This window comes from Phragmites australis, chromosome 24 (genome assembly GCF_958298935.1).
Source record: "Phragmites australis chromosome 24, lpPhrAust1.1, whole genome shotgun sequence".
Lineage (NCBI taxonomy): Eukaryota > Viridiplantae > Streptophyta > Magnoliopsida > Poales > Poaceae > Phragmites > Phragmites australis.
The window spans coordinates 4,405,085-4,432,157 of NC_084944.1; the positions used below are offsets into that span (position 1 = coordinate 4,405,085).

General features: G+C 41.1%; 2 protein-coding genes across 5 annotated transcripts; one reads left to right on the top strand and one right to left on the bottom strand.

The window, feature by feature from the left end:
- Positions 1-1,274: 1,274 nt before the first annotated feature.
- LOC133907105 (KH domain-containing protein HEN4-like) lies at positions 1,275-8,618 on the bottom strand. Of its 2 annotated transcripts, XM_062349130.1 has the most exons (8): positions 8,490-8,618; positions 5,597-6,221; positions 3,604-4,026; positions 3,260-3,505; positions 2,515-3,150; positions 2,060-2,121; positions 1,881-1,974; positions 1,275-1,776 (listed from the first exon to the last, which is right to left on the bottom strand). In XM_062349130.1, the coding sequence occupies exons 2-8, from the start codon at positions 6,203-6,205 to the stop codon at positions 1,585-1,587; spliced, it is 2,262 nt and encodes a 753-aa protein (XP_062205114.1). In that variant the 5' UTR covers positions 6,206-6,221; positions 8,490-8,618; the 3' UTR covers positions 1,275-1,584. The 2 variants fall into 2 exon arrangements, with proteins under 2 accessions (XP_062205114.1, XP_062205115.1); XM_062349131.1 differs by lacking the exon at positions 2,515-3,150.
- Positions 8,619-9,484: 866 nt separating this feature from the next.
- LOC133907128 (katanin p80 WD40 repeat-containing subunit B1 homolog KTN80.4-like) lies at positions 9,485-20,115 on the top strand. Of its 3 annotated transcripts, none has more exons than XM_062349165.1 (18): positions 9,485-9,710; positions 13,918-14,048; positions 14,148-14,265; positions 14,371-14,597; positions 14,792-14,894; positions 15,104-15,174; positions 16,250-16,273; positions 16,412-16,486; positions 16,581-16,724; positions 16,805-16,928; positions 17,044-17,961; positions 18,041-18,096; positions 18,182-18,307; positions 18,412-18,486; positions 18,582-18,694; positions 19,334-19,450; positions 19,542-19,610; positions 19,716-20,115. In XM_062349165.1, the coding sequence occupies exons 1-18, from the start codon at positions 9,683-9,685 to the stop codon at positions 19,792-19,794; spliced, it is 2,598 nt and encodes an 865-aa protein (XP_062205149.1). In that variant the 5' UTR covers positions 9,485-9,682; the 3' UTR covers positions 19,795-20,115. The 3 variants fall into 3 exon arrangements, with proteins under 3 accessions (XP_062205149.1, XP_062205150.1, XP_062205148.1); XM_062349164.1 differs by lacking the exon at positions 9,485-9,710 and adding an exon at positions 12,511-12,723; XM_062349166.1 differs by lacking the exons at positions 9,485-9,710; positions 19,334-19,450; positions 19,542-19,610; positions 19,716-20,115 and adding an exon at positions 12,510-12,723 and having other exon boundaries at positions 18,412-18,497.
- The last annotated feature ends 6,958 nt before the right edge of the window (positions 20,116-27,073 follow it).

Consider the following 27,073-nt stretch of genomic DNA (forward strand, 5'->3'; position numbering starts at 1 on the left):
AATGTTGTATAACAGTAAAAAAGTAAGTATATTCCTATGGTTGAACAGGTTACCTGACCCAATTCAAGGAGCATTTCACCAAACGATGTCCATTCGAAGATGATGCCTTCGTTTGTGGAATCTTGGATACGAAATCTATGTTGATCTCTGGACCTGCAATATGGCACTTCTTAGAATAATCTTGCGGCCTGCACCAAATGTTTATTTCTTTTGGTGACAACTTAGGTGTTCATCTGTGGGGATATTAAGTGCATAAGGACCTGTATATAACTCTTGAAACATATATTAAGTTATTAACAGCAAAGCAGTGAACGGATTTACTCATGAAGCTGTTCTATGAGAAGCGTTTATCTATGATGCCGTTCGATGCAATACACGTTATTGCTGGACCGGATGTTTACTCATTGGCTTCTTGAAGGACCATCCTGTGGCTCGATTTCATAAGCTATGAGAGCACTGTGCCATGTTTTTATATGAATTCATCGATAAATACGTTGTGAATTGTGACGGCTGATGTTGCTGTCAGTATACTATTTATGCTTGAACCAACGTTGTATTTTGTTTGTAAATGTATAATCCCGGTTATATCAGCAGTACAAGGCTATACTTCTGCACCTCGGAACTACCTTAGACTTCTGGTTGTTTCAAATGCCATATTGTGCAGAGTTCACCTTTTTTTTTTTCTGGTTCTTAGTATGTTGAGCTCTCTCTCTCTCTCTCTCTCTCTCATATTCAGTTGGCCTCCAGGCAAACTGCGGTAAGAGCCTGCAGCTATTGTGTGCACTGAGAACAAGTAGAAACCCAACAATACTGATTGAACCTGCATTTATTTTGTGTGATTTTTCGATCTACATGCTCGATGCATTGTTGAACAGTAGCTTAGTCTCGGACATTTTTTGGTACAGCAAAATGCAGAATGGTGAGGCATATCGGTTTCCTGACCTTGCAATGTACTGCAGAGTGCAGACAAACGTTATAGATGGGTCTAGTTAGGTACTGTATGTGCATGTTTCTAGTCTGCTACATGATGCGTACGAGTGAAATTTGCACGCTCTCCAATGTAATCGAGTATTTCAAAATTTTGATTCTTCACAGCCTGAATCAAAGGTGTGCCTCAGGGTATGCTTGGGGCAGGTTTATCATCGATCAACCCCTGATAGGAATGAAAAATATGGATATTCTTTTCTCCTTCCTCGGATAAAAGAATCAGAAATTATGGTATTTTTGAAATATCCTAGGCTCCTACCAGTGAAATAGCATGAGCGAAGCAAGTCTCAGAGAATCAGATGTGGTTTCATTTGGCCTCTGACCTCAAATAACAGCCGTTATAACAACAGGTTCAAACATTCAGAATCCATATACGGCTAGAGTACATAAGCTCTTGTCACTAGGTATTTCATTCAGGAGAGAAACGATATTATTTTGCAATAAGACAATCTATGTTACTGCACTGTTAATGCAACAGCTATCTACCATTCCACCAAGAATATCAACGCGGCAATTAATCTGCAGTCAAAGATAGCTCCAGCCACACAGCAACCCTGCTCGATCTGTTTCTGTTTTCCTCTGCCACGCGACCAGAATCTAGCCCCAGCTTGGGTAATGCGGCATGCGAGAAGAATGGGATGGCTGCTGCGCGCCTCGGCTGTTCGCGCTAATGAAGCCTTGCAGAAGGCTCTGCGCAGCTTTCGTTTGGTCTAGCGTGCCCTGGATCTCCACAACAGACTCAGAAGAACCAGCATGAGCTTCAAGTAACCTCAATCTTGCACCAGAAATCTGGGATCAAGTAGGAGAGCATTCATGAGTAAAATTACTGGACCATCACAGAGGATGCACTCCAAATTGCAGTCCCAATGGAATAAAAAGCATAGCTTCTGTACCTGACGAATCTCTGCTAGATTGACCCCACCAACTCCAACAATAGAATCCAAAGAACTACTTGGAATCCTCAGTTCAATAGTGCTTGAGAACCGGCTGCCAAAGAATCATCATTCAATGAAAATTGTCCGGGTAAAATTGGATTTGTGTTTTGGAAGGAAGAGGGCCTCCAAAGTCATACCCAGTGGCGGTAACACCTGTCAGTCCTCGATAATCCTCACACCCATGCATCCGTCCAGCAGCCTGACAAGAACGAAATTTAAATCTATTCAGAACTTAAGATTTTCTGATAGGCATAAACAAAATCAAGAAAACTGTTCGAAATCAACAGCAGCAGAGAACATCTCAGCAGCCAAATCTAGGATTTGGAAGCAAGTGAAAACAAATGAATAGTGTTGCACCATCTTGTCCACATTATAAAGTAAACATAGCTGCCACAGAAGTGACAGCTGTAAGGATGGATGTGGATCACCATAAGACACTAACATATGATTTTTTTCTTTATTCAGGAATATCACCCAATATGGAACAAAATAGGCACAATGGAACAGTCCTGTATTCAGTCTCAAGTTCCCAATGAAAAATTTAGGCGATGGCCATTTGCAAAAGAGGGAAGCTAACGCATCAAAGATGTACCTCGGTATAGTCATAAGCATTTGAATTTCCATCTCTTGTGACGCCTAATTGCTGTGTACCCCTACTAGAGTAGCAATCAGTAGGCACATGGTCACGGTAAGAATGATGGGACATATAATCCACACCGGTACTAAATGACAAGGGAAGTTCTCTAGTAGGCAAGCGAGCAGGCACTGCATATCTCTGATAAGCATATGATGGGACATTACTAACAAACGGAGGGCTTCCACTAGGATACTCTCTTTTAGAAAAGTAATCTACAGGATATGCAGAGGAATGATCACGAGGTGCACTTTCGTTCAGTCTTCCATAAGGTATATTACTGGAAGGTCTTCCATATGGTGGCTCGTTGGCAGGCCTTCCATATGGTGGCTCGTTGGCAGGCCTACCATATGGTGGATCATTGGCAGGCCTTCCATATGGTGGATCATTGGCAGGCCTTCCATATGGTGGATCATTGGCAGGCCTTCCATATAACGTGAATTCCCTGCTAGGGAAGATATCAACAGGGGGACCATCAAAAGGGGCAACAGGTGGGGGATTATTGGTGGAACTTGCATCCCTCAAAGTCCTAGTTCTAAGTCTCGAAGCAATCTCTGTGAGGGCTCCTCTTGCAATATCTGGAGGCCCAGCAACCTGAAAGCTTGGAACAAATTTAAAGGCACAACAAAAGTTAACAAAAAAGTGTCCAGATACAGAAACAAAATACATATCTTGATGTAGTTATCATCAAATATTAAATCACCTGCACAAGCTCGTCATCAAAAGACAAGTACTTCGGTTTATCTGCCTTCGAGTAAACTCGAATTTCAGCCCCAGTTCGCCTTCTCATTTCAGTAATTACCTTCCCACCTTCCCCAAGAATACAGCCAACTTTGCTTGATGGTACAACAAGCCTCGTACTCAAATGGCGTTTCTCAGAAGGTGCACTTACTTTATCATGGAGCATAATAAGTGCCTCAATTGTTGGGGATATTGGATCAGCTGGTATCTGGATAAATAAAACAGAGACAAAATTGTGAGTACTCATGCTGAAAAATGTTACGGGAAGAAGGGGTTGGCAATTGAAACAACCATATGCATTGTTACCTCCTTAGATGAAACAATAATCAGCCTTTCTCCAGAAGCATCTTTGCCAACTTCTTGAACCTTAATTCGAGCACCAGTCTGCTGCTCTACCTGCCGAACATTGGCCCCGTTTTTCCCAATAACTGAACCGATGAGCTCAGAAGCACACAAAATTCTGACAGAAAACTCTTCAGCTTCAGCAACAGGATATCGCAATGGTCCATTTCTATATGGATCAAGCAAGGGTATAGGTGGTGGATGATCAACATGCAGGTGTGGCAACATTGGATTCCCATGTGGTAATGGTGGTGGAGATTCGCGTTTCCTTTGTGTGCTTGCATCTATTATTTCTTCAAGAGGTGCATTTTCTTTACGAGGATGTTGATGCAGACGAGTAGATATTTCATAGAGAGCTTTTCTTACAAGAGAAGGTACTCCAGATATCTGAAATAATATAAGCACAATATAATATTCATGTCCAAGAGGGAAAGACATGATAAAGGCAAAAAATTCCAAGTGGCGAGAACAACATGCCAGATCCAAAACTCCACTATTTAGTTCATTTAATTACTTGACAGGGCATATCAAACTATCAATAGCATGAGAAACTTGCCGGGTACGACCAAGGTTCGCGTTACCGACCGGAGGTCGGTTACCGACCTCCGGCGGTAACCGAAAAACCGCGGTAACCGCGATTACCGGTCAAAAATTCAAAAAAATTCGGAGAAAATTCATTCGGCAAATTTTAAATTTTTGCGAAAAAATCATGTTTTTGCCCTCTCGGTAACCGAGCGGTTTGGGTCGGTTACCGAGCGGTTTGGGTCGGTTACCGAGCGATTTTCTCGCATTTTTGATTCGGTCGGTTACCGAGCGGTTTGGCTCGGTAACCGCTCGGTTTTCTCGATTTATCGAGCGGTTTTATCGAATTTCAGCGCAGTTCAACAAAAAATCTAAAAAAGGGTTCAATCTTGTAAAATCAATAACTAATTCATCCGAGCTTCAAATCAAGTGAAACAAATTTTGTTGGATTCCTTGAAACATGATCTACATGATAAAAGTATTTATACTCATAAAAAAGTTCAAAATTTTCTGTGAGAAATTTTATTTGTTAAACCAAGGTAAATGCATAGTTTACTCTTTGCTAATCCAAAAATCATGAAACTAATTTTGTTAGTCTTCTTACATGATCCTATATCTTTTAAAAATATATGAACTCATGAATTAGTTATTGTAACATGCATGATTGTGTAAATGTGTTGCGACTAGATTAATTCATAACTGACCCATCACACCTTAAAAATTAGTGAAACCACTTTCATTAGCTTATTTATATTATGATTTACGTAGAAAAAATAATAGTAGACATGAAAAAATTAATTACAGTGATTTTTCTTAACATATTCACTTTATGCTTGTGAACTTTGTAAAAATCATAGAGAATTTAATAAAACTCTAAATAAAGTGAAATCAATTTTAAAGGTTCTCTTAAAATACGTTTTATACAAGAAAAATATGTGTTTGCATGTTACACTTTTCCTTAACGTGAGTTAATAATTGAGCCGCACGCTTCAATTTTTTTCATTTTTTTCAAACTTTCTCCCTATAGAATATGATGCAAGCGACATTATTTTTGAATTTTTTTTTCACAGAAGTTCTTAGAATTGTGTCTAGTTTTTTTTAAGATTTTTTTTGAATTTTTTTTAAATTTTTTTATTTTTTCGAATTTTTTGAATTCAAATTTCGGTTACCGAGCGGTTTTTGAAATCGGACCGGACCGGGAAGGTCTGTAACCGCGATTTTTGAGCGGTTACCGACGGTTTTTTGAACCCTGGGTACGACAGCAATTGATATATGCCCACAGTGAATTATTTGTTTCCATAAAAGTAATGCATGAATAGTTGAATACTAATCCAAGTTAAGAAACGTTATATGATGCCAAGGATCAATTGAAGCTAAAGTCATTACCAAGCTGAATAAGGTAATAAAGGATTTCTTACTACTAAAACAAACTTACCTGCACCAGTTCATCACTTTTAAGTGCACACTGGGGAAGGTTTTCAGATGGCAAGACACGGATCCCTGCACCAGTATCAGCTCGCAATTGTTGTATAATAGAGCCACCTTTTCCTAACAGGCAGCCAACTTGATTGCCTGGAACCAAAATTCGAGCAATCACATCATCAACAGTTTCAGACTTTTCGTGGGCAACTTCATCCGCCACAATCTTATCATGTATCTTCAACAAGGCATCTTGGGCAGAACAATGGGGCTTCATGTTCTCTAAGCCATCATTAGAAATATTTTCAGCTGCTTCGTCAGCTCGTTCAGATTGATTTTGGTAGTTGAAGATGATAATCACTCTCTCGTCTGCACCAGGAATGGAATCAGCAACCCTTATCTTTGCTTTAGTTTCCTCTCTAAGGGCCTTAACAATGTCACCACCTCTCCCTAAGACACTACCTATCTTTTTTACCGGGCACAATATCCTGTAAATGGTTTCAATTGGCTCAGAGGACATAGATGTGTCATCATGCCTGGAATTTAATCGTTTCCTCTTTCCATCATCAGAATTGAAACGCGTCCTCTTTTTGGAATTACTTCTTCTAGAATTATCATAATCCATCAACTTTATAGTCCACCTTTGCCAACATAAAGAATGATCCATCAGCATAAACAAACTGAATAGGTATACTGATAAGAAGGCAATACAGAAATGAAAGGATGTAGCATGCACAGGAACCTAGGGCATCTCCAATCATGACACATACATACCCTTGTAGTTTATGCATACCTCCAAAGTCAGAAACTGCTGTTAAATGTTCATGTCGATGTTGCTATTTTCGTATTTTTGACTACGGAATACTAGTATAGGTAATTTACAAGTACAACAAGAAGTATTGACCGTGCACAGATCAAGACACCCTGGAGACCACAAGTCACATTGATTAAACGATACGCTTACCCGCTATTTCCTTTCAACATATATTCAACCAGCGCTCTACGTTAATTTATTTCCTTTAAATAAAAAAACTGCCATTATGTATTTTTGGTTCCATTATACTCCCTCCTCCATTCACAGAAGTGTCATTTTGGACATCGACATGGTCCCCAAAACAAATCTTTGACTATTACTTTTTTGTGTAATACGTTTATAGAATATAGTAAAGTTATACTATTATGAAACTACTTCTTGAGACAAATCTACATAAAGAGTAATTTGTAGCCAAAGTTTGAAAATGTTGACAACACACATCCCAAAATGGCACTTATTTGTGACTGGCGGGAGTAACATCAATTTGATTGGCCAAAAGAGATAGTGAATAACAATGTGTGGCCAGAGTATATAAAACTAAAGAAGTGTTTTGGCATTGAAGTCCAATTTTCCAGAAATGCAGATATAATGCCAGCATGGGCAAAAAAGGAACATCATGTTAATGTACCACACATCATTTAATAAATAGATGAAACATTGAAAAGGGACAGAGAGTAAGCAGAAATAAATGATCCGGCACGAGATCGCTTCATCGATGTTTCACCAAAATAGAATAAAAGGATTTATGGCACAAAAAATAGCCATAGCAGAAATAAATGATCCGGCACGAGATCGCTTCATCAACGTTTCACCAAAATAGAATAAAAGGATTTATGGCATGAAAAATAGCCAATTACCCTTTCATAAAGTTCTAAATGATCAAAGCATATATGGAATTACAGTTGTGTCAGGGTGGAAAGGCTGCTAGGCAACTGGACAGCTACAGTTTGAATTTATACAAACGTAATTAGCATAAAGTCATTAGTAACAGGTGGAAGCTGCAATCCTGAGCTCAGTAAAGGCAAATTATCAGTAACATTGCATTATAAGTAAAAGGGAACCTAAATATGTGAGTTGCAGCAATTCTGTAGAGTGACCTCTACAATGCTTGGCTTTGCATCCATAAATAGCGAGGAATGATGAGACAATCACACCTCATCAGGCCACCACCTAAGGTAAAATGTCAAATTGCCAACTGCATGTCCTGCTGCAGATCTAGTAGCATGTATCCAAAAAAGGAATCCAACGCTCAAAAAATTCCCCATAAGGCCAGTCATTTAGAGCACTTCAGCACATGCGCAAAAAGTCGCCGTAACTCTGCATAAGTAGCTCATGCTAACACACGAAAGCTGCAGTTTGACCTTACATTCAGCTCATTATAGCATTCAAACTAAAATTGAGCACACTGCACATGAGCAAACTTACAAGGGCACTTGCACAGGTGATTCGAGCTGCGGCCTGGGGCAGAATTAATTAGGGGCATGGAATTAAACTGAACCCAATTTTTCGAAAACGAATTCGCTACAGTAAAAAGAATCCGCAAGGGTCAAACTAGATGGGCTGAATTTCCTATCCCAGCAAAAGATTTGGAATTCATTGCTCACAGTCACAACACAGAAAAGATCCTAAAGTACATAAGTCACTCTTGTAACAGTTCCCGCCAAGCAATCTAGGTCCTCCTCACCCCCCCCCCCCCCCCCAAAAAAAAGACTTCAACTCCACTGGATGGATCTTCACCCCCACACCAGTGCAGCAGAGGAGAAGGGCGGCCAGAAAACTCCTTCGAGATGGCGTGCTCGGTGCTTCGCTTCGGAGGAATGACGCCTGTGTGTTAGGCGCAACGACGGTGCGAGAGTCACGCCTCGCCCCCGACGCCGCGAGGGGAAGGAGCCCGGCGGAAGCTAACACCCTGACGCCACGGATGCCCAGTTCTACGAACCCCCAGCGATCCCACACCACCAAAGGAGACCGCTAATCTGCAGAGGAAGAACGCCGGAAGACCAAGCGGAGATTCGCGAGCGCGGGCGGGGAGCAAGCAACTAGCACGGCCAAGCCGCGCGCTGGGGTTTCTAGAAGGTTCCGGAAGGAAGGTTACCTGATGGGCTCGCCGCGCAAGAAGGCCTCGTCGTCGTCGCCGTCGACTCGTCGGCGCAAAGGCTTCTGGGGATTAGGTCAGAGCTCTGGAGACAGGGCCCCACCGGGGAGCGCATTTAAAGATGCGCGCAGGTGCGGCACGGCCCTGGCCCGACCCAGGACGGGTTCGGGTCCACCTTGTTCATTCCCACGTGTCCGATTGGACGGTGGAGATGAGCCCATGTTGATGAATGGATGAATTACTGTAATCGGACGGTTCAGATGTGGCCAAGATGGCGTTCTTCAAAAATCACAATGGTTTGGTATGCGAAATTCGTAGTGCTTAGGATAGAGGATATATATTGTCAACCGCAACGGTTCAAATTATTGTCGGCTTGCTTATGCATTGCAAATGTTGCCTAGAGTTTGGAAACGAAACGTACAATCAGCTCGTAAAATATATGTCTGGTATGATTTAATAGATGTTATATGTATACTTTTGTGGTTTTAGATTTATAAAGATTAGCGGAAAAGATAAATAATAGAACTTTTTCAAGGTGGAGATAAGCCTAAGTAATTAGGCACCTGATCTGAAAAAAAAAAAGGCTCTTGGCACTCTGGTAATACCAACATATCAAGAAGATGTTAAAATTAGAGTGGTTTATATGTTCAAATTAGGCTAGTTTTTTTCTTGCCCATGTAGGAGTTATATAAAACACGTTGACAACTTTGTGATTTTCTTTGCCACGTGGGGATTAGGATGTTTCCACTATTTTAGATTTACTGTAAATAGGAAGACAATTTCTCTCGAGAAAAAATACAACCACAATCAACCATGTGCAACCACAAAGGTTATCTCAAAGTTCACTAGTGCAATATGCAACAAAACTGTCTAAATTCCATACAGCTTCATAACTTTTTCAATGTTCCATGTCTCCAACAGAAAAGCTATCGACAAAACAAAAGAATAGGAAATAACTGAAAACCAAGGGAGGTGCAAACAAGAAAGCCGCGAAAGAACGGAAGTAGAGTTTGGTTTCCTCCAAGAACATTCCTTCGCCCTTTACTCACTCCAACTAACAACTGAGCGAAATTTTAGCAAGGCCGCATATGGGAGGATCCTGAGAGCGCGAGGAACTCCGAATCGAATCGTTCTCTCCGCCGCAGTGGGGAAGGGAAAAAGATCCAAGCTTTTGATGACTGGAGCCGTCGCAGATGGCCACCAAGCGCGTGTGCAAGCTCCGTATCCTGTGAATTTGCCTTTGCCTGTTTGGGGGTTTTTGAATCAATACTATATACTAACGGCGGCGGGATTCGCGAGCGCCCAGGGCCTCATGGCTACTGTAGGTACAGTAGCAGGTGGGTCCCATCATTTATACGTATATATACACACATATATGTATACATATACATATATGTATATATACGTATGTGTATGCATATATATTATATAATTTTTATTTTTAGAAACTTCTAAAAAATATATATTGATAAATCGACTGAAACGATCTAAAATTCCAAAAAAAAACTAAAACTAAAAAAAAGAGCACAATTCTTTTTTATGTTCATATTACTGTTGTAACTATTATCCATCAATATATTATGTATCTCTATATAAATGTATATACATACAAATATACACAAATATATATTTAAATTTATATATTTATATATATATATATATATATATATATATTACATACATAAGTCTAGAGAAAACCAACGTACCCCTCAGATAACATATACTAACGGTAGAAAAATCGATACGCTCCTAGGGCACTTGCTGCGGTAACTCAACATAACAATATAAAAATGCAAAGGAAAAAACTAAAACTAAAAAAAACACAATTTTTTAAAAGGTTCGTATTACTGTTATAGCTACTATCCATCAATATACTATGTGTCTATATATAAATATATATACATACAAATATATATTTATATTTATATATTTATATATATATATTACATATATGAGTCCAGAGGAAATCAACGTCCGCCTCAGGTATAACATATTTAAACGATGGAAAAATTAGCACGCTCCTAAACCATCTGCTACTGTAGCTCAACGTAATATTTATTTGAGACGGGCGCAGCAAAGTGCGCCAACCTACCTAGTTGGAATCGTTTAAGTAGAATTGTTCTTACCTTCTTGTTCCATTCCAATCCGTATCGTTAGGTTTTAGTTGCGTTGGATTCGCTCGCAGCGGTCGAATTGATTCCAAGAACATGCTTTCTAGTCACGGGATGTTCTTGCGCTGTCGCATCTTGCGCGCCGGCAGAGAGACCCATCTCCTCCCTCGGGGACGACCTCCGCCTCCCATCCCTCGCCACGCTCGTCCGCGCCTCCTGCACCTGCCAGGCCTGGCGCCGTGCTGTGGCCTCCTCCCGGCGCCCCTACTCTGCCTCTTCTTCCAGCCTCCCTTCTTCCTCAGACATCATCAGGCTTTGGTCAGTTATCCCGTGGGTGGACGTCTCGGCGAGGCCAGACAATGTTCGCTGTCGATTATTGAGTGTAGCATGCAAGCGAATGGGTTCGTGTGCACGAGGATCAGAGGTATATAATTTCACTCGGCACCGCCACGATGGAATTCTCCATCGCTGAGCTCCCGCAGGGCCCGAGCTGGAGAAAAATGACACATTAGAACTGGAGTTCTCTTTAGAAGCATGACACATTACAACTGGAGAAAAATAAAATAACTGAACTATCCATCTTGTTTGGTATTTAAATTTACACACGTTTATATGCAGTCGTAATTCTTGAAGGATCCTAACTGAACTTGGACTGGAGTTCTGTTTTCCAAAGCTGCAATATTGATATAGTATTGCTATAGGAAAAACTAGAGATAGGTGACGAAGATCATTGTGATGACTACTCTATGCCAAATATGGTCCTTGACTCATGATGTGGATCATCTGATTGCTGTCCATGGGCAACCTTCATGACCACGATTTAGAGACTCGTGTGCCTCTTTTCTGTTTGTGGATTCGTTGTCTTCCTTCTCATTTTCTTGTTTTTTTCCCTTGGGCTTTGCTACCACGACATTTGAACTGAATTGGTTGCATGTATCATATGCGATGATGTAAATACGATGTTTATGTTGCTGTAGTGCACATTTGGTTTGGAACCTCTTATCCTCACAGAAGGGGGAGGCGTTGTCAGCAAATTCACAAAACAACATTTCGCTCGATAATTCAGATTTGGCATAAGAATTGTTGTGTTCAATTGCATAAGTAGCACAAACGGGCTGTTCATATATATATACATACAAAAATAGATAAGTTTGGTTTCAGATCACATGAAAGAAAAGTTGTAAGAGACAAGATCCAGCATAAGGAGTTCATGCATGTTTTTATCGGTTGGTTATTCAACCAATGTTAGCATCATATTTTTAAATTTGCATGAGTCTTTTTGAACGAAGTTGCCCAAGTAGCAACCAAAATATCTAGATTTCAGCATGCAGCTTCTCAAAGAGCTGGAAGTTAGTAGTATTCTTCCTAAACCAAATTCTCCAAGTGACAGTTAACATGGATTGTCATATAGTTCGTCGAAGATGTGAAAGCAAGCGATCCGCATCCTCCATGTCATCTTGAAAAGAATTGCTTCGCGAACAATTTGGACTCCGGTTATAACTTCGATAAGATACGGTCACCAAGTGTAGTTTTGACCACTATTTTTTATTGAGATATATTTACAAAATTCAATAAAGTAGTTCCTTGTCCATAAATATAGGTTTTATGTTTTGATTAGCCTTGTACACGGATAAGAGCGCATTTCATATTCCATGAAACATAAACGTGTATTATTCCAAATGCACGCTTAATAAATCGTTAACTTTTACTTGTCTCGTTGTGATATATGCAAAATAAAATATGTTCTGCATTTGTGTACGGAAGGAGTACTGATTTTTATCGAAGTAACCGTGCAAATTGTAATTTACTGTATCTAGATGTTTATACAACTTCAGAAGTCCCTATTTTGCTACGGTCCAAATCAAAATAACTGAAAATATGGGAAGCCACAAACAAAGGACCGTGAAAGAAAAAAGCAAGCGATCTCGCTGAACATCCTTCTCCTTTTCTCACTCCAACAACCAACTTGCACCAGCAAAGAGGCCGCCGCATATGGGGAGATCCTGAGGGAGAGAGAGAGGGACTCCGAATCCTTCTCTCCGCCGCGGTGGGGGAGAAAAAAAATCCAAGCTTTTGATGACTGCGGTCGCCGCAGATGGCCACCAAGCGCGCGTACAAGCTCCGTATCCCGTGAATTGCCGGTTTGGGAATTTACAGTCGGGGTCTTTGAAGTCGAATTCCTCTTGCCTGCTCGTTTCAATCGGTGAAGTTAGGTTTTGGTTGGGCTGGATTCGCACGCACGATCGAATTTGATTGCCTGCTTTTCAGTCTGGGGATGGTCTAGTGCTCACTGTTCATGTCTGTTTTGTTCTTGTGCGTCTCTGATGAGTTATGCAAGTGCAGGAGTTGAGTTGGCTCCTAGGAACCAATTCAAGACGATTGGAGCTGTAGTACTAGTTTTTTTCTCCTCCCCTTCTGTGTGAGCATGTATGTGTTTGAAGTTGGGGATATAATGAAATTTAGTGCGAAATAGGATGTTGTATTACTAAATTTCACACCTGGAATAACATAGTTTTCTACCTAAGCTCAAACTGAACATTGGTGCTCTGGTTTAACTCGAGAGGGGAAATTGGTTCTATTATTTGTCGCCCAGTGAAATTTTGCGAAGTAGAGCTGTGAAAGAGAAGTATCTTGTCAGGGATCTGGACTTACGTACTATGTAGTTTGCCATTTGTTCGATAGGTTGTACCGATTGCAGTAAATGGGATCATGCTGTAGGTTCTGAAATCCTCACACCTATCATGTGAAAGTTGGGAAGATCAATACAGAATGTTGAAATGTCATACTTGTTAGTTCTTTCCATCGAGAACTTAGGTCTTAGGTGCTTGCACAGAATGAATGATTCGGCTACTGAAATGAAATTAGTAATACCACTAAAATGACTCTTGTTGCTGTTTTTTTTTTTCCCTTCTTCAAGGAGTGTTCAACTTCATACTAATTTGTTCTTTTCATCGGGAATGTAGGTGCTAGCATAGCATGGATAGTGCATGTACTGGTATGAACTTTAGTGTTACCCAAAAACTGGTGTTATTTGATGTCGATAATGCAATGGAGACCAACCATGCTAATGATATGAGTATTCTACTCTGGATTTTCAGTCAATTGTATTGCCTTGCAGAAATGTGTATTCAGATCCTTCCAGGAAAAAAGTGAATTACGAAATAAAATTCAAACATGTTGTGTCGGGTCCTTGGTAATCTAAAACAGTCTATTATGTCTTTTGAAATATCATCCAAAGAAAGTGAATTCTGAAATCACACTTTTAACTATATGTGGTAGTATGCAACAGTCTATCATGTTTCCTTGACACTGATCAGAGGAGTTTGTTGCGCATGCTTCCAATGTCAATTGTGTCAAGTTTGGGAGGCGGACATCAAGGATCCTCATCACTGGTGGGGAGGATCTGAAGGTTAATCTTTGGGCTGTAGGGAAACCCAGTGCCCTCCTGGTAATTTCCTATGGGATATTCTGCTATCATGTGTGATGGCGTTTTAGCTTTGATTGACACTCACTTATCTACTCCAAGTGATTGTCATGTACATTGCAGAGCCTATCAGGCCTTACAAGTCCAGTTGAGTCAGTAAGCTTTGACTCTTCTGAAGTTACGATAGGTGCTGGAGCAGCAAGTGGAACAATAAAAATATGGGATGTTGAGGAGGCGAAAGGTATGAACCAGTATTGACGCTTTGGTGCATTTTGAATTGAAAAGATAAAGTGCAACTGTATCATGCAATTATCTGTTTCTACTGACTACCGTGCACAATGCACAGTTGTTCGAACTTTCACTGGGCACAGATCGAATTGCGCGTCTCTTGAGTTCCATCCTTTTGGAGAATTCTTGGCCTCTGGGTCTTCAGACACAAACATGAAAATATGGGATATTCGAAAGAAGAGGTGCATTCACACATACAAGGGCCATACCCGGCGAATTGACGTGCTTAAATTTACTCCTGATGGTCGATGGATTGTTTCTGGTGGGGCTGATAACTCTGTGAAGGTAAACTTTTGAGCATGCCCCATTGTCATGCAAATCAATATTCAAAAATCATAGCACCGAAAAGAAATTTGGAGTTTATCTTCTGACTTGTTCAGCTATTAACCTGCCATCATACTATATGCTCCTTGTATTATTAACAGAAAAATATCTTGTACTTCCTGATGACTGAAATTGTGTTTAAAATATCTTGCCAGATCTGGGATTTGACGGCTGGAAAACTCTTGCATGACTTTAGTCTTCATGAAGGTCCAGTCAACTGCTTGGATTTTCACCCCCATGAGTTCTTGTTGGCTACAGGTTAGGTGGTGGGTCCTATTTTATGAAGATTGTGTATACGTTCGCCGTAGTGAATTGTTCCTGGGATGACAATTTCTCCTTCAAAATTATGCTAGTTTAAGCGTTTTTATTTTTATTGTGAACTTATTACTCCCACATGCTTCTTATTTGTACATCATCTGGAGTTCTAAGTAACATATTCCATGATATTCTTTTCAAAACTTTTGCAGGTTCAGCTGATAAGACTGTTAAATTTTGGGACCTTGAGACTTTTGAGTTGATTGGTTCTTCTGGACCTGAGGTACCATACTTACATATTAATCACTCCAAAAGTGAATTTGTTCAATCATGTCCCCAATTCAAGCTACCCATGTTCAAAGTATGAATTAACTGGGTCTATGAACCCAAGTGTCATGGCCCAGATATGGCCTATGGCCCAATAAGCGCCTAACAGGCCCAACCCGATGGCCTGGTACTGTAGCACCGGCTGGGCCCACGGGATTACTTGCCCGCTAAGTAGATTAGGATCTACCAGAATATTCCATATTTGTAATAGATTACTTAGGGGTCAAGTTGTCCTCTCTCTCTATAAAGAGAGGCAATTTATCAATAAAAGGCAAGCAAGATTAAAGGGGTAAAACCCGAAAGCTCTCACGCCTCCTCGCCTCCCAGCCGCCGTGCACCAGCTTCGTGCCACCGCACCTCCCCTCTCTCGTCTCTAATCCTCCCTTAATCCCTCCAATGGATCCATGCCCATAACACCAAGGCTATATAGTCATCTGGAAAAGCTATCTCCTAGTTGGCTACAATTTAAAAAAGTAGTGTTTAAGCCCTTTGGTGCATCTGATCATCTGCTTGGATTAAATGAAATTAAATTCAAAGTAAGATTCATCATTATGAATTTTCTTTAAACCATTATGATTTGTTTTAGGCCTTGGTTTGTCTGCCCAAATAGAATCCTTTACAAGGATTCAAGGAAACACATAAAGTCAACATTAAGCACCAGTTTTCATGTATCTCTGGGGTCATGAAATGGTACCAACCAACAAACAAAAATGACCAATGATGCAGCATGTCAGACCAAAAGTTACACCATATGACAAATTGCCTTGGTGAAATAGCTATTATTGAGCTTATGTAACGTAATATCTTATAATTTATTTGTGTGAAACAACCTGTTAAGTTCAAGGTTTCCTAAAATAGGTATATTGGTATGTACTTTTGACTCTTCTGTAGATATCAGTTGGTAAACCAGATAGTGGTACATAGCCACACCTGCTTTATTTTAGTTTAATGCAGAATAAGCTAATTTTAATGTCCATTCTCTATCTTGTTTCTTTTATTGGATATAATTAATTTGTTCCAGCTTAATGCAGAACAGTCGAGAATACTTGGTGCCGGTACGGTTTCTGATCATCAATTTCTTCATATGTCTGGAATTTCTGTGTGGAAATGGATGAGTGTGCTTGTCGGTGACAAAGTACTTGATCGGTAATGAAATAATCAATTACTTAATGGCAGCTGCTCTCATTTTTCAGGCTAGTGTAGTTCGTTCTATGAAATTCAACAGTGATGGTAAAACACTTTTTTGTGGATTACATGAAAGCTTAAAGGTATATGCCCTAGTGATCTATCAACATCCTCATTTCATTCTTCAGGAAATAACAGCACAAGAAAGGTCATAACATACTATCTTTTTGCTTGTAGGTTCTTTCCTGGGAACCCATCATATGTCATGATATGGTTGATGTAGGCTGGTCCACATTAGCAGATATAACTGTTGATGAGGGAAAACTTCTTGGTTGCTCTTATAACCAAAGTTGTGTTGGTGTATGGGTTGTGGATTTGATGGTATGATTTGTTAGGCATAAATTTACTATGTTAGCAGTTGGGTTGTTTCTTTCTGATAGGGTACTTGCACTAATTTTCAGAGAATTGAGCCGCGTGCTGGTAGTAGTGCTGGATCACAATTAAATGGAAGTGTAGATAGTCCGATACAATCAGATAATAGCATATCATCGGTGTTTGGTAGGCTATCAGTTTCCAGAAGCCCAGGTACTGTAAACAACAAACACTTTACTTATCTCTTCTTTATCTCCGCCTATAGCTATCTCCTATAGTTATGATTCTGTATTCTAAAACTAGATATCTTTGTTACTTTTTGAAACAGCCAGTGAAATTGCTTCTGATACAATGCTTGAACGCTCAATGTCTGCTTCAAAAGAGATTCCTATCTCAGCTTCTTCTGCATTAATAAAGAGATTGTCCAAACCACCTGGAACAAGGGATCTCCGGCTCACAAGATCTGATTCTGTACCCCTCCTTTCTCCTAGAGTTAGATTGAACCCAAATTCCGTTGTTGACCAGAAGAGACAGCCAGCTGCTGTTGTGCCTTTGCCAGCACCAAGAGTCCGCTCTAAAGAGGTTCTCTCTTCAGATGCTGGAATGCTGTCTCACAACTCACATGCATCGGCAGTTACCACGTATAGATCAAGGTCCAATATTTCTGCATGTGGTAGTAAGGAATCATCTTTCATGCCTATTCTTGTCGCGAGGCATAGCTCTAAAGTGGATGCTGGTCCCATTCTCAGTGAAGCTGCCACAGGTGAGATACCAACTATTGAGCCTCGAAATGTAGAAAAAGGAGGTTTAGCTGCCAATCATGGAAAAGAAGATGGCAAGTTGGTACCCATGATTGATTCAAAGAGCTCAAAAATGGATGTAGAAGGTGGCTGTAGAAGAATCACTGATGATGTAAAAACTAGTTTGGGAGTTAATCTGGATTTTGACTATAGAAGGAGGGCTCCAGAAAGCCAAAAGGTGCATGAGCATATATTTCAGTCAAAGCCTATTAGTTCACAGAGGAAATTTACAAGAGAAACTTCAGGTTCTGGGGAAAATAACTGTTCTGGGTCGGTATGCACTGAAAGTGTCAAGTCTAATGAAGTTGGTAGCTGGTACGATGTGCCTCGTTTTGAAAAACGGAAATCTGCGTCTACAAGGAACCCAGAGTTTGCCAACATCAACAGAACTGCAGTGCTTGGATTGAGCCAACTGGAGTCAAGTGGAAGGCATGCTATTGAACGTCGTAAGCGATCTAGCAATTTGACTTTTTTTCTTCCAGTTTCCTTCAGACTTATCACCAAGCTCTTTTTTGGTTGGAACAGGACCTTCCTCTTCGAATTATGATATCATCCAGTCTGAACGAACAGTAGACAGCTCGGTATGCATCACTTACAAGATTGTGCCATTTGGGATGCTTTTGTTCTTTCTGTTGATATTGAACCCATTTTGACTGTTTTCTGCAGAGACGGTGCCCTTTGCTTGCTCGAAAAGAGTGTGTGTCAACTAGTGATGAAGATGTTATGGCTGATCTAATGGAAAACCATCAAGAATTCATTCATGCAATGAAGTCTCGGCTAACAAAACTAGAGGTTATAAAGAGGATTGAAATCCGTTCGTCTGTATTATTTACTGCTGTGAGACACTATTATGTTACATATATCGGGTAATGGTAGTCATCATGTGATATTTTCAGGTGGTTTACCGTTGTTGGCAAAGAAATGATTTAAAGGGAGTTCTTGATGCTACGTGGAGAATATTGGATTATGCTGTGTGTACTCCGTAGTACCCCCTCCCCCCCCCCCCCCCCTTTATTGTAGTTCCATCCATTACAATGTCTGATGTGTTGTTCTACCATTCTTATAGGTAACTGCTGATATAATTAGCATTCTGATGGAGAATAGTAACTGTATCACACTAGATACTTGTACTTTTCTCTTACGTCTTGCGTCCTGTCTTCTTGAAAGCACATATGACAGGTATTTGCCACATATTTCCTCTTAATTGATGCAACATTAAAACTGCAGATAATAATTTTTTTACCTTGCTATTGACCTATTGTACGTTGGATGAGAATACCTAACATTACGTTTCAAACGCAATAAATATTCCTTGGAGACCTGGACTTTGCGTGGGATGGGAGAATTTGACTATTCCATTCCCCTTTCTGAAAATGGGTGGAACTCTTAATATGCAGATAGGACATGCTGCCCTTGGTTGAGAGTTTAGTCAAATTGTAGCACTAGTTGACCCGTGTATTCAAGGCTATGATCGATTGTATTTTGTCGATTCACTTCAGTTGTGTGTTCTATGTATGTAGTCACGACCACCAATTGGTTTAGCAGTCATGCATCAACGTTGAATGCTATATCTGACTTGGCTTCCTTCACTGATAATCGCACCGATAATGTCATTATTGGAAGCTTTTTGCCTCGTGCAATTTTTATCTGCCCTTGCACTGTTTTAGTTTTTTTTCAGTCTATACAGGGTGCTAGTGCCTAGTGTGGGAAATGAGTAACAATGTAAATTGCATCAGTAACTATTCCGTTAACAAGCATAAGGCAAAATGTGCTGCTAAGGTGGTGCTTAATGGATGTTTGATACATTTCGCAATGCAGGCATCTTAGCATTGCCTTGGAGATGGTTCTCAGTCTTGTTAAAAGCTTTGGTGCTACTATTTCTTCAACTTTGTCAGCTACGCCACCAGTTGGTGTAGACCTTGAGGCAGAGCAGAGGTATTTTGCTCCTCTCATCTCCATGCAATGATCCTGCTTCCTGCCTCATATGCGTCCAATGGACTTGTTTCATAAGCGTGTATCTTGCTAGGTTGGAGCGGTGCAATTTATGCTTCCAAGAACTGAAGAAGGTGAGTGGCAGCCTCAAGTCACTGACAAGGTAAATTCCCATTTCTACTTCAATGGCAGTAACTCCTGAAACCTCAAAACGTCATTCAGTTCAATGAACTGAACATGACTGATGCCTCTGTGCATCCCTTTGCAGGCGGCAAGGAGAGGTTGGGAGAACAGCTCAGGAGCTGAGTCTCTTTCTTCAGGATATCTTTCAACTGTCAAGCGTATAAATGGCCATACCGCTACTCGCAAAATTTTCACCCCTGCTATTCCTTTGGTCATAACAGATACAGCAACATAGGATCACCAGCTGTAGTGAAAGAGATATATAGAAATTACATACAGGCATAGAACTTCAAAGGTGTCAGTGTTATAGCGCAGTGAAGCTTCAATGTCTTAACTTTTTTTCCCCTCTCTCTATGATAGATAGAAGATTCAGAGATATCATATCTATAACGTCATGTATGCACGCCCTCGTGTTGCACGCGTGTGCCTAGCAAATCATGTATATGGCATTTTTCAGCTTTCATATTGGCAATTTGCTGTGCAAAGTGTCCATTTCCCCAATTTCTTTCTGTTGATTTGCTGAGCATTCATGTGCTCTACTATACAAACTGTGTGGTTCACATGTGCAGTTATGCATAGCTGCGTGTAAATTTCGTTCCAGTGATTGTTTTGCCGTGCAGAGGCTCCATAATTTTTTACTGTTGTCTCTGCGTGTCAGTGATCAGTATCACGTACAAAACCAGCTTATATGGAAATACATATAATCCAAAAAAGAATTATATTGAGAGAAACACGTATTATACAAAGCGGGTGTAGACGTCATACTCTCTCTATACACGTACTCGCACAGAAATCATAAGAGACACAGCGCAGCGAACCCGTGGGCAGAGTTAGCTTGAAACACCAATAATTTCAAAGAAATCATGTATAGTGGTATCTTCATGAAAGCCTGCATAAATAATAAGGATCATCTTCCCCTAGTAATACTGAATATAAAAGAGGGGAAATGTATATGCACAGTTCAAGAATAAAGGCCCAAATTATCAGCAAGGAAGAGCAAACAGCAAGGGTAATGTATATGCATAGTTCGCGGGATGATTCTTCAATCTCCTTTTACAATTGGAGATTTTCCGTTGTGGTCATCCCCGCCATGAAGTTTCTCTTTTTCGTATATCGCTCTAGAGATCAAATCGGAGTTAAAAATTTCGCACAATGATCCGGGCCTCGATTCTCCTTATCGTTGTTTTCTGCATCGCCGGCGGCCTCGGCTTGCCCACTGGCGGCCACACCTCGGTCTGCCCGACACGGTGGCTGGCCAACGGGCACATCAGCCTCCAAGTGAGGCGGCGGCGGGGCATTAGCGAACGGCAGGTTCCTAACCCTAACCGCCCCTTCACCATCATTTTATCTGGCCCCCTCCCTCCACCAGGCCAAATGGGCCCAAAAGGCTGACTGGTTCTCAGCCCAAGTTGGCTTGGCCCAGTCGGCCAACAGCCAGATCCTTAGGCTATTTTGCATAAAACCCCTCGGGTTTTTGGCATATTGCAAGATGGTCCAATCGAATAGTACTATGTGCCTAGTACTTTTCATGTTAAGACCCTCGGTGTTTTCAGTAATTGCTTATTGTGTTATTTATTGATGTAAAATTACATTTCAGACCCTATTTTTCTGGAATATTGTGCATGTTCAATGTGTTTACTTCATGCAATCCCTATAACATGCAATTAAGTTTATAATTTTTGCAATTAAGATTCACTTTCTTGCAAGATTATACATTAATTCACCTTAATTAAGCCCAAAGTGCTTTTATGCACGATAGTGCTTAATTCAAGCAGAATTAATATGTAAAATTTTAGGTGATTACTTCTTCCACTTAATATAACACAATGTTTCAAACCTTTGCATATTGACTATACACTAGGTAGTACTCTAATACTACTGCGAGATCTATACTATGTCTAACACATAGTGATTATCCTTAAAGTGCGTACCCAATATTAAATTTGGAACAAAGGTCTATACCTTTTCAGGTGATTACATTAATTCATATATCATATTGGCCATACACAAGGTAGTAGCTAAGTATTACTATAGGATCTACACTATATTTAGCACATAGTGATTATCCTTAATGTGCGTACCCAATTTGAATATGAATTAAATAAAGGTCACCAGTGGTGCTGACGTGCCACGGTCGCCAGCTGGGGTGCCACGGACAATCGGCGACCTGTAGATAAACCTGGCACTTCTGGGATCCATTGTCATCGTACTCGCGCCCAGTGTACTATGGGCGTCGAGTGTATGAAAGTGCCTAGAGGGGGGTGAATAGGCTTTTCTGAAATTTAAAACTAAAAACAACGGATTAAACTGCCGGATATTCCGGTGAAGTCCGGATACTCCGGTATGGTCCGGAGTATCCAGTCTAGTCCGGAGTATCCGGCCTGACAGAAAATTTCAGAATAAATTTGAACTAAAGGCTACAGCTAGATTCTAAGAAGTGCACTAGGTCAAGTAGATATTACTAAGCTAGAATAACAGTTAAAACTAGCAAGATTGATACTATAGCAAATTAAATGACAAATTACCAAATGCACACGATCAAGTAAGTTTAACAAGTAAGAACACGAGAATATATCCCGGAGTTCGGCCACCTCACAAAGAAGTGCCTACGTCTCCGTTGAGGAGCTCACAAAGAGCCGGGTCTTCTCCAACCCTATCCTCTTCTAGCGACCACAAAGATCAAGCTAGAAATTCTTACTCAATATGAAGATGCTTACAAACTTCCCGAGGCACACCACAAGTTTTGGGTGCTCTTTGGGCGACTCCTTTCCTTCTAGAAACTCAAAGCTTCAAAGGAGATGATCGCAGTAAATGCTCGATGAAGAAATCAATGCTCAAGTGGCTTGAACCCTCTCCAAATACACACTCTCAAATTTGTGCAAGTTTTGCTCTAGAGATGATTGGAGGGGCTTTGAATGCTCTTTAAGTGCTCAAGAGTTCTCAAGGAAACCAGCCACAGCAAGCTCTAAATGATATGGAGAGAGGAGGCATTTATAGCCCTCTCTCACAGACTAGCCGTTACTGTTTTTGTCAGAGCTTACCGGAGTATCCGGTGAACACCGGAGTCTCCGGTCCTAATTCCAAAAACGGCGTCAGAACGGTCACGAACGTGTCAGAACTAGCCGTTACAGTTCTGTTTCATTACCGGAGTCTCCGGTGAACACCGGAGTCTCCGGTCCTGACAGATTTTCCAAAACAGACTAAGTCCGGAGACTAGCCGGATCCTCCGGCATCTCCAGGTACCGGAGTATCCGGTGAACACCGGAGACTCCGATCTTTACTATTTTTTATCAAAAAGATTAAAAGCTAACCGAGAGCCTCTGCCGGAGTCTACCTCGGAGACTCCGACTGCACACAAAACATTTTACCGGAGTATCCGGTGAACACCGGAGACTCCGGTCTTTTTCTTGAAAAGATTAACCAGTAACCGAGACTCTCTGCCGGAGGCTAGCTCGGAGACTCCGGCTGAACGCTGAGTACCGGAGTATCCGGTGAACACCAGAGACTCCGGACTCAGAAGATTTTCAGAAAGAGTTTCGTGTCCGTGAGTGAATGTGTCTCTCAATTGGGTGATTCTAAAGGATCTCTTGAGCATTGAGACACTAATCAAGCAAATGAATTCATCCATCTAAGAAAAAATCTATCCTAGACTCAATTTCAAAAGTAAAAAGAATTTAAGCCCTATCTTATATCCTTCGTTGATTCTTCAATTGTTTCGACGGGCGTCAAACGTCATTTACCTTCACAACTAATGCTCATACCTGTTCAATACTCACAAAGCATGTTAGTTCTTTAATCGTTTTGTCATCAATAAGCCAAAACCCACTTAGGGGGCCTAGATGCACTTTCAATCTCCCCCTTTTTGGTGATTGATGACAACCCGATTAAAGGATACACAAGGATATATGAAAAAGGTTTTGAATTATAGAAGATATGGTAAGCTCCCCCTAAATGTGTGCATTGTTTTAAGCAAAGTTAAACAACAATGCATTTATTTAGGAATTTGGACACAAGAGCTCCCCCTATATCCTAGAATCCGTGGGATGCAAAAGTTTATGAAAAGACATAGAGCATACAAAACTAATGAAAGTACAACAAACATCATACTAACATAAAGGTCTTATGAATTTAAATAACACAAGGTTCATCACAAAGAAGAATCCAATTGTCCAACGGCGAAAGAGATTTAAAGGAGATCAAAACTAAGGAAACTAAGATAAAGGATAACTAACTCTCCCCCTTTGGCATCAAGCACCAAAAAGAGAGAGCCTACTCGCTGCTACCATCTTCCTCATCTTCTTCTTCCTCGTCTTCACTTCCTTCGTTGCCGTCAGAGGAATCGTCTTGAGCTTGTTGTTGAGAACTTTCGGCTGCTGCTTGAGCTTCATCATACCATGCCCAAGGGTTCTCAACCTCAAAAGGTGCACTCTCCGCTTCATCTGACTCAATAGGAGAGCAAGGAGGTTGGAGATTCATGGATGTGTACATTTGTTTCTGACGATTCTCCATTTTCTTTAAGCGAGCACCTTGATCCTTGATTTGAGTGGTATTGTGAGTGCAAATCTTGAAAATTGCTTTGAGAGCACTCTTGATGAAAGAAGACCCTCGAGGTGGAGCACGTCTCGAGGCAAACGGTCTTGAGCTAGGAGGAGCACGAGGAGGTGATGGAGATGGAGAGGGAGCTCGAATGTTCAAAGGCCTCATTCTGTATGGTTCATGCTTAATCTCCTTTACAAAAGTCTTCTTGGATATCCTTTCAATGATAAACATGATATAAGGGGCATATCCACAACTTTTTATGGGCGACTTGGATGTAAAAACAATTTCCTCCCAAAGAAAGTGAGCCACGCTGAAAGGAGCATGATCGTTTGACATGGCTGCAAGGAGATTTCTGGAGATACTTTGAACTGTTGTTGCATCTCCACTCTTGGGCGCCAAGGTGAGCCGGAATAGGGAGTTCAAACATCGATAGAAAGGCCTCATCCCTGTGAGTTTCCCGAACTCAACTCGTTCATGATTTAGATACATGAACCCAATTTCTTCCAATGTCAGTTGATTCTCATTGTGAATTTGATCCTTGGAAGTATCTCTGGCATCTAGATGGAAGTAGTGAGCGAAGCCTCTGAAACTGATCCTGTATTTGACTCCCTCTGTCATCCAGTGCATAATGGGATTTTCACATCCCTCAAACCACACTGTGGCATAGAATTGTGCGATAACCTCCTCGCACCAATCATACCTGAAAGCCATAATATTTTTTACCCTTTTGCTCTCACAGGCTGCAATCACTTCAGTGAACACCGGGTCATTCTTCCTGGCCATATAATCCCAATCAATCCATTGCATGGGAGTAATAGGCTTCTTCTTGGCCAAAATTACTGTCTCATAGAAGTCTGCCTGAAAGTCATTCCAGAATCGATAATCGGCAACATTCTTCTCAAAATCATATGGGTTGTTCAACCTTTCACTAACAACCCTTGATACATTCTTCATGTAGTTTACTGTCCTTTTTGGAGCATCAAAAACAGAAGCAGTTCTCCGGGGTCTGTGAAGCTTTAAGGGTCCAATGACTTCATCAGCTTGTTCTTCTTCATTATCCTCGGATTCAGATGAGTTATCTTGTGCAACACCTTTGCCTCTTTCTTCAGTAGAGGGCATTCTTCCTCGACCTCTTCCTGCAGTTACTTTGGCTGGCCCCTTTCCCCTTGCAGACTCTCGGCCTCGCATAGCTTGAGATTTGGTTCGGCAGATGGTCACAAGGTCCCTGTCATCACTTCCAGCAACTCTGCCTTCCTCGATGTGAATACCACCACTTGCGGCTATTTTGCGGACTCTTTCACCACTAGCATGGCCGCTTCCACTATCTTCTGATTGGGCAGGAGCACTTGATTCTTGAGCACGGGGGTCACTTCTTTGTTTCTTCTTCCTCTCGAAAGTGCGACCCTTCTCAAAACGGTCTCCAGCCATTGCAAGAATACCTAGAAGAAATGGAATGATCAAAGAATTTGAGGAATAAAAGATTGGACAGGAAAAGCTAAAATTTCAGGCTGATACCGGAGTATCCGGTGAACACCGGATACTCCGGTCGGCCCCGACAGGAAACCTAACAAGCTAGGGTTTTGAAGATATGGCCAACTAGAGATGAAACAAGTTTGGGAATGGGTTCTAGAGGGTACTAGGAACTATTCTACCAAAGGAAAACAACTCTAGACAAGAGCATTGAGAGATCGGAAAGATTGTTGAAAACGGTACCTTTGAGCTCAAATCCTCCGGGGATTTTTGAGAAATAGGGATCTCCGGAGATTCCGGCCTTTAATCCAAGAGAGAAACGTAGAAAGACTTGAAGATCCTTGGGTTCCTCTCAAAATCGCCGGAGAGAAGGTTGTTTGGAGAGAAGACAAGAGAATAGATGGGAAGAGGTAACTGTTCGGGCTGGGGAAATATATAGAATTCTGGAGACACCGGAAACTCCGGTGCAGACCGGAGAGTCCGGTCCTGATACTTTTACCGGAGACTCCGGTCCTGACACTTGTACCGGAGACTCCGGTGAATACCGGACTATCCGGTAACTGGAAACAGAACGGAATAACGCTGAGGCTGTGAACAGTGTCAGGTCCGGATACTCCGGTGAACACCGGACATTCCAGGACCTGGAACTGTCACAGCAGGATTTAGAGCTGAGGAATTTGGAAAAAGATTTTCTGGAAGGAAGATGTTGGACAAGAGGATTAATTTGTCAAATGTGATCAGCCAATCAAGCATCATTACATAACTATGATCACAAGTTACAAATTATGATCGGGAGATCAAAAATCCAAATAATTTTGAGAAAAACACTCAAAATGCAGTTTTCGCAAACTCTTAACTAGAAAAGCTATAAATCTACAACAAGCAAGTGTATGCAACAGTTCAAGCCACGTTCCGAGAATCTAGGACATTTAATTCACTTCTCAACTCACAAAACCTTTGCTCATCTAGTGGTTTAGTGAGGATATCGGCTAATTGTTTTTCGGTTCTCACATGGCGAATGTCAATATCCCCTTTTGTTGCATGATCTCTCAAGAAATGGTGTCTAATATCGATGTGCTTGGTTCTTGAGTGTTGTACGGGATTGTTGGCTATTTTGATGGCACTCTCATTATCACATAAAAGTGGAATTTTGGGAGTTTTGTGGCCATAGTCTCTTAGAGTTTGCTTCATCCATAGGAGTTGAGCACAACACGCTCCCGCGGCAACATATTCAGCTTCGGCAGTGGATAGAGCTACGGAGTTTTATTTCTTGGATGACCATGACACTAAGGACCTACCCAAGAATTGGCAAATACCCGAAGTGCTTTTCCTATCCACCTTACAACCGGCATAATCGGAGTCCGAATAGCTGATAAGGTCGAAAGATGACCATTTTGGATACCAAAGCCCAAGGTATGGAGTATGGACTAAATA

Coding starts and splice junctions, on each gene's coding strand:
- LOC133907105 (XM_062349130.1), bottom strand. CDS start 6,205: ATGGATTATGATAATTCTAGAAGAAGTAATTCCAAAAAGAGGACGCGT. Junction 4,027..5,596: donor AAAGTGATGAACTGGTGCAG/GTAAGTTTGTTT, acceptor ATATTATTTCAG/ATATCTGGAGTACCTTCTCT. Junction 3,506..3,603: donor TTATTGTTTCATCTAAGGAG/GTAACAATGCAT, acceptor TTATTTATCCAG/ATACCAGCTGATCCAATATC.
- LOC133907128 (XM_062349165.1), top strand. CDS start 9,683: ATGGCCACCAAGCGCGTGTGCAAGCTCC. Junction 16,725..16,804: donor TATGGGTTGTGGATTTGATG/GTATGATTTGTT, acceptor ACTAATTTTCAG/AGAATTGAGCCGCGTGCTGG. Junction 18,695..19,333: donor CTTGAAAGCACATATGACAG/GTATTTGCCACA, acceptor TTCGCAATGCAG/GCATCTTAGCATTGCCTTGG.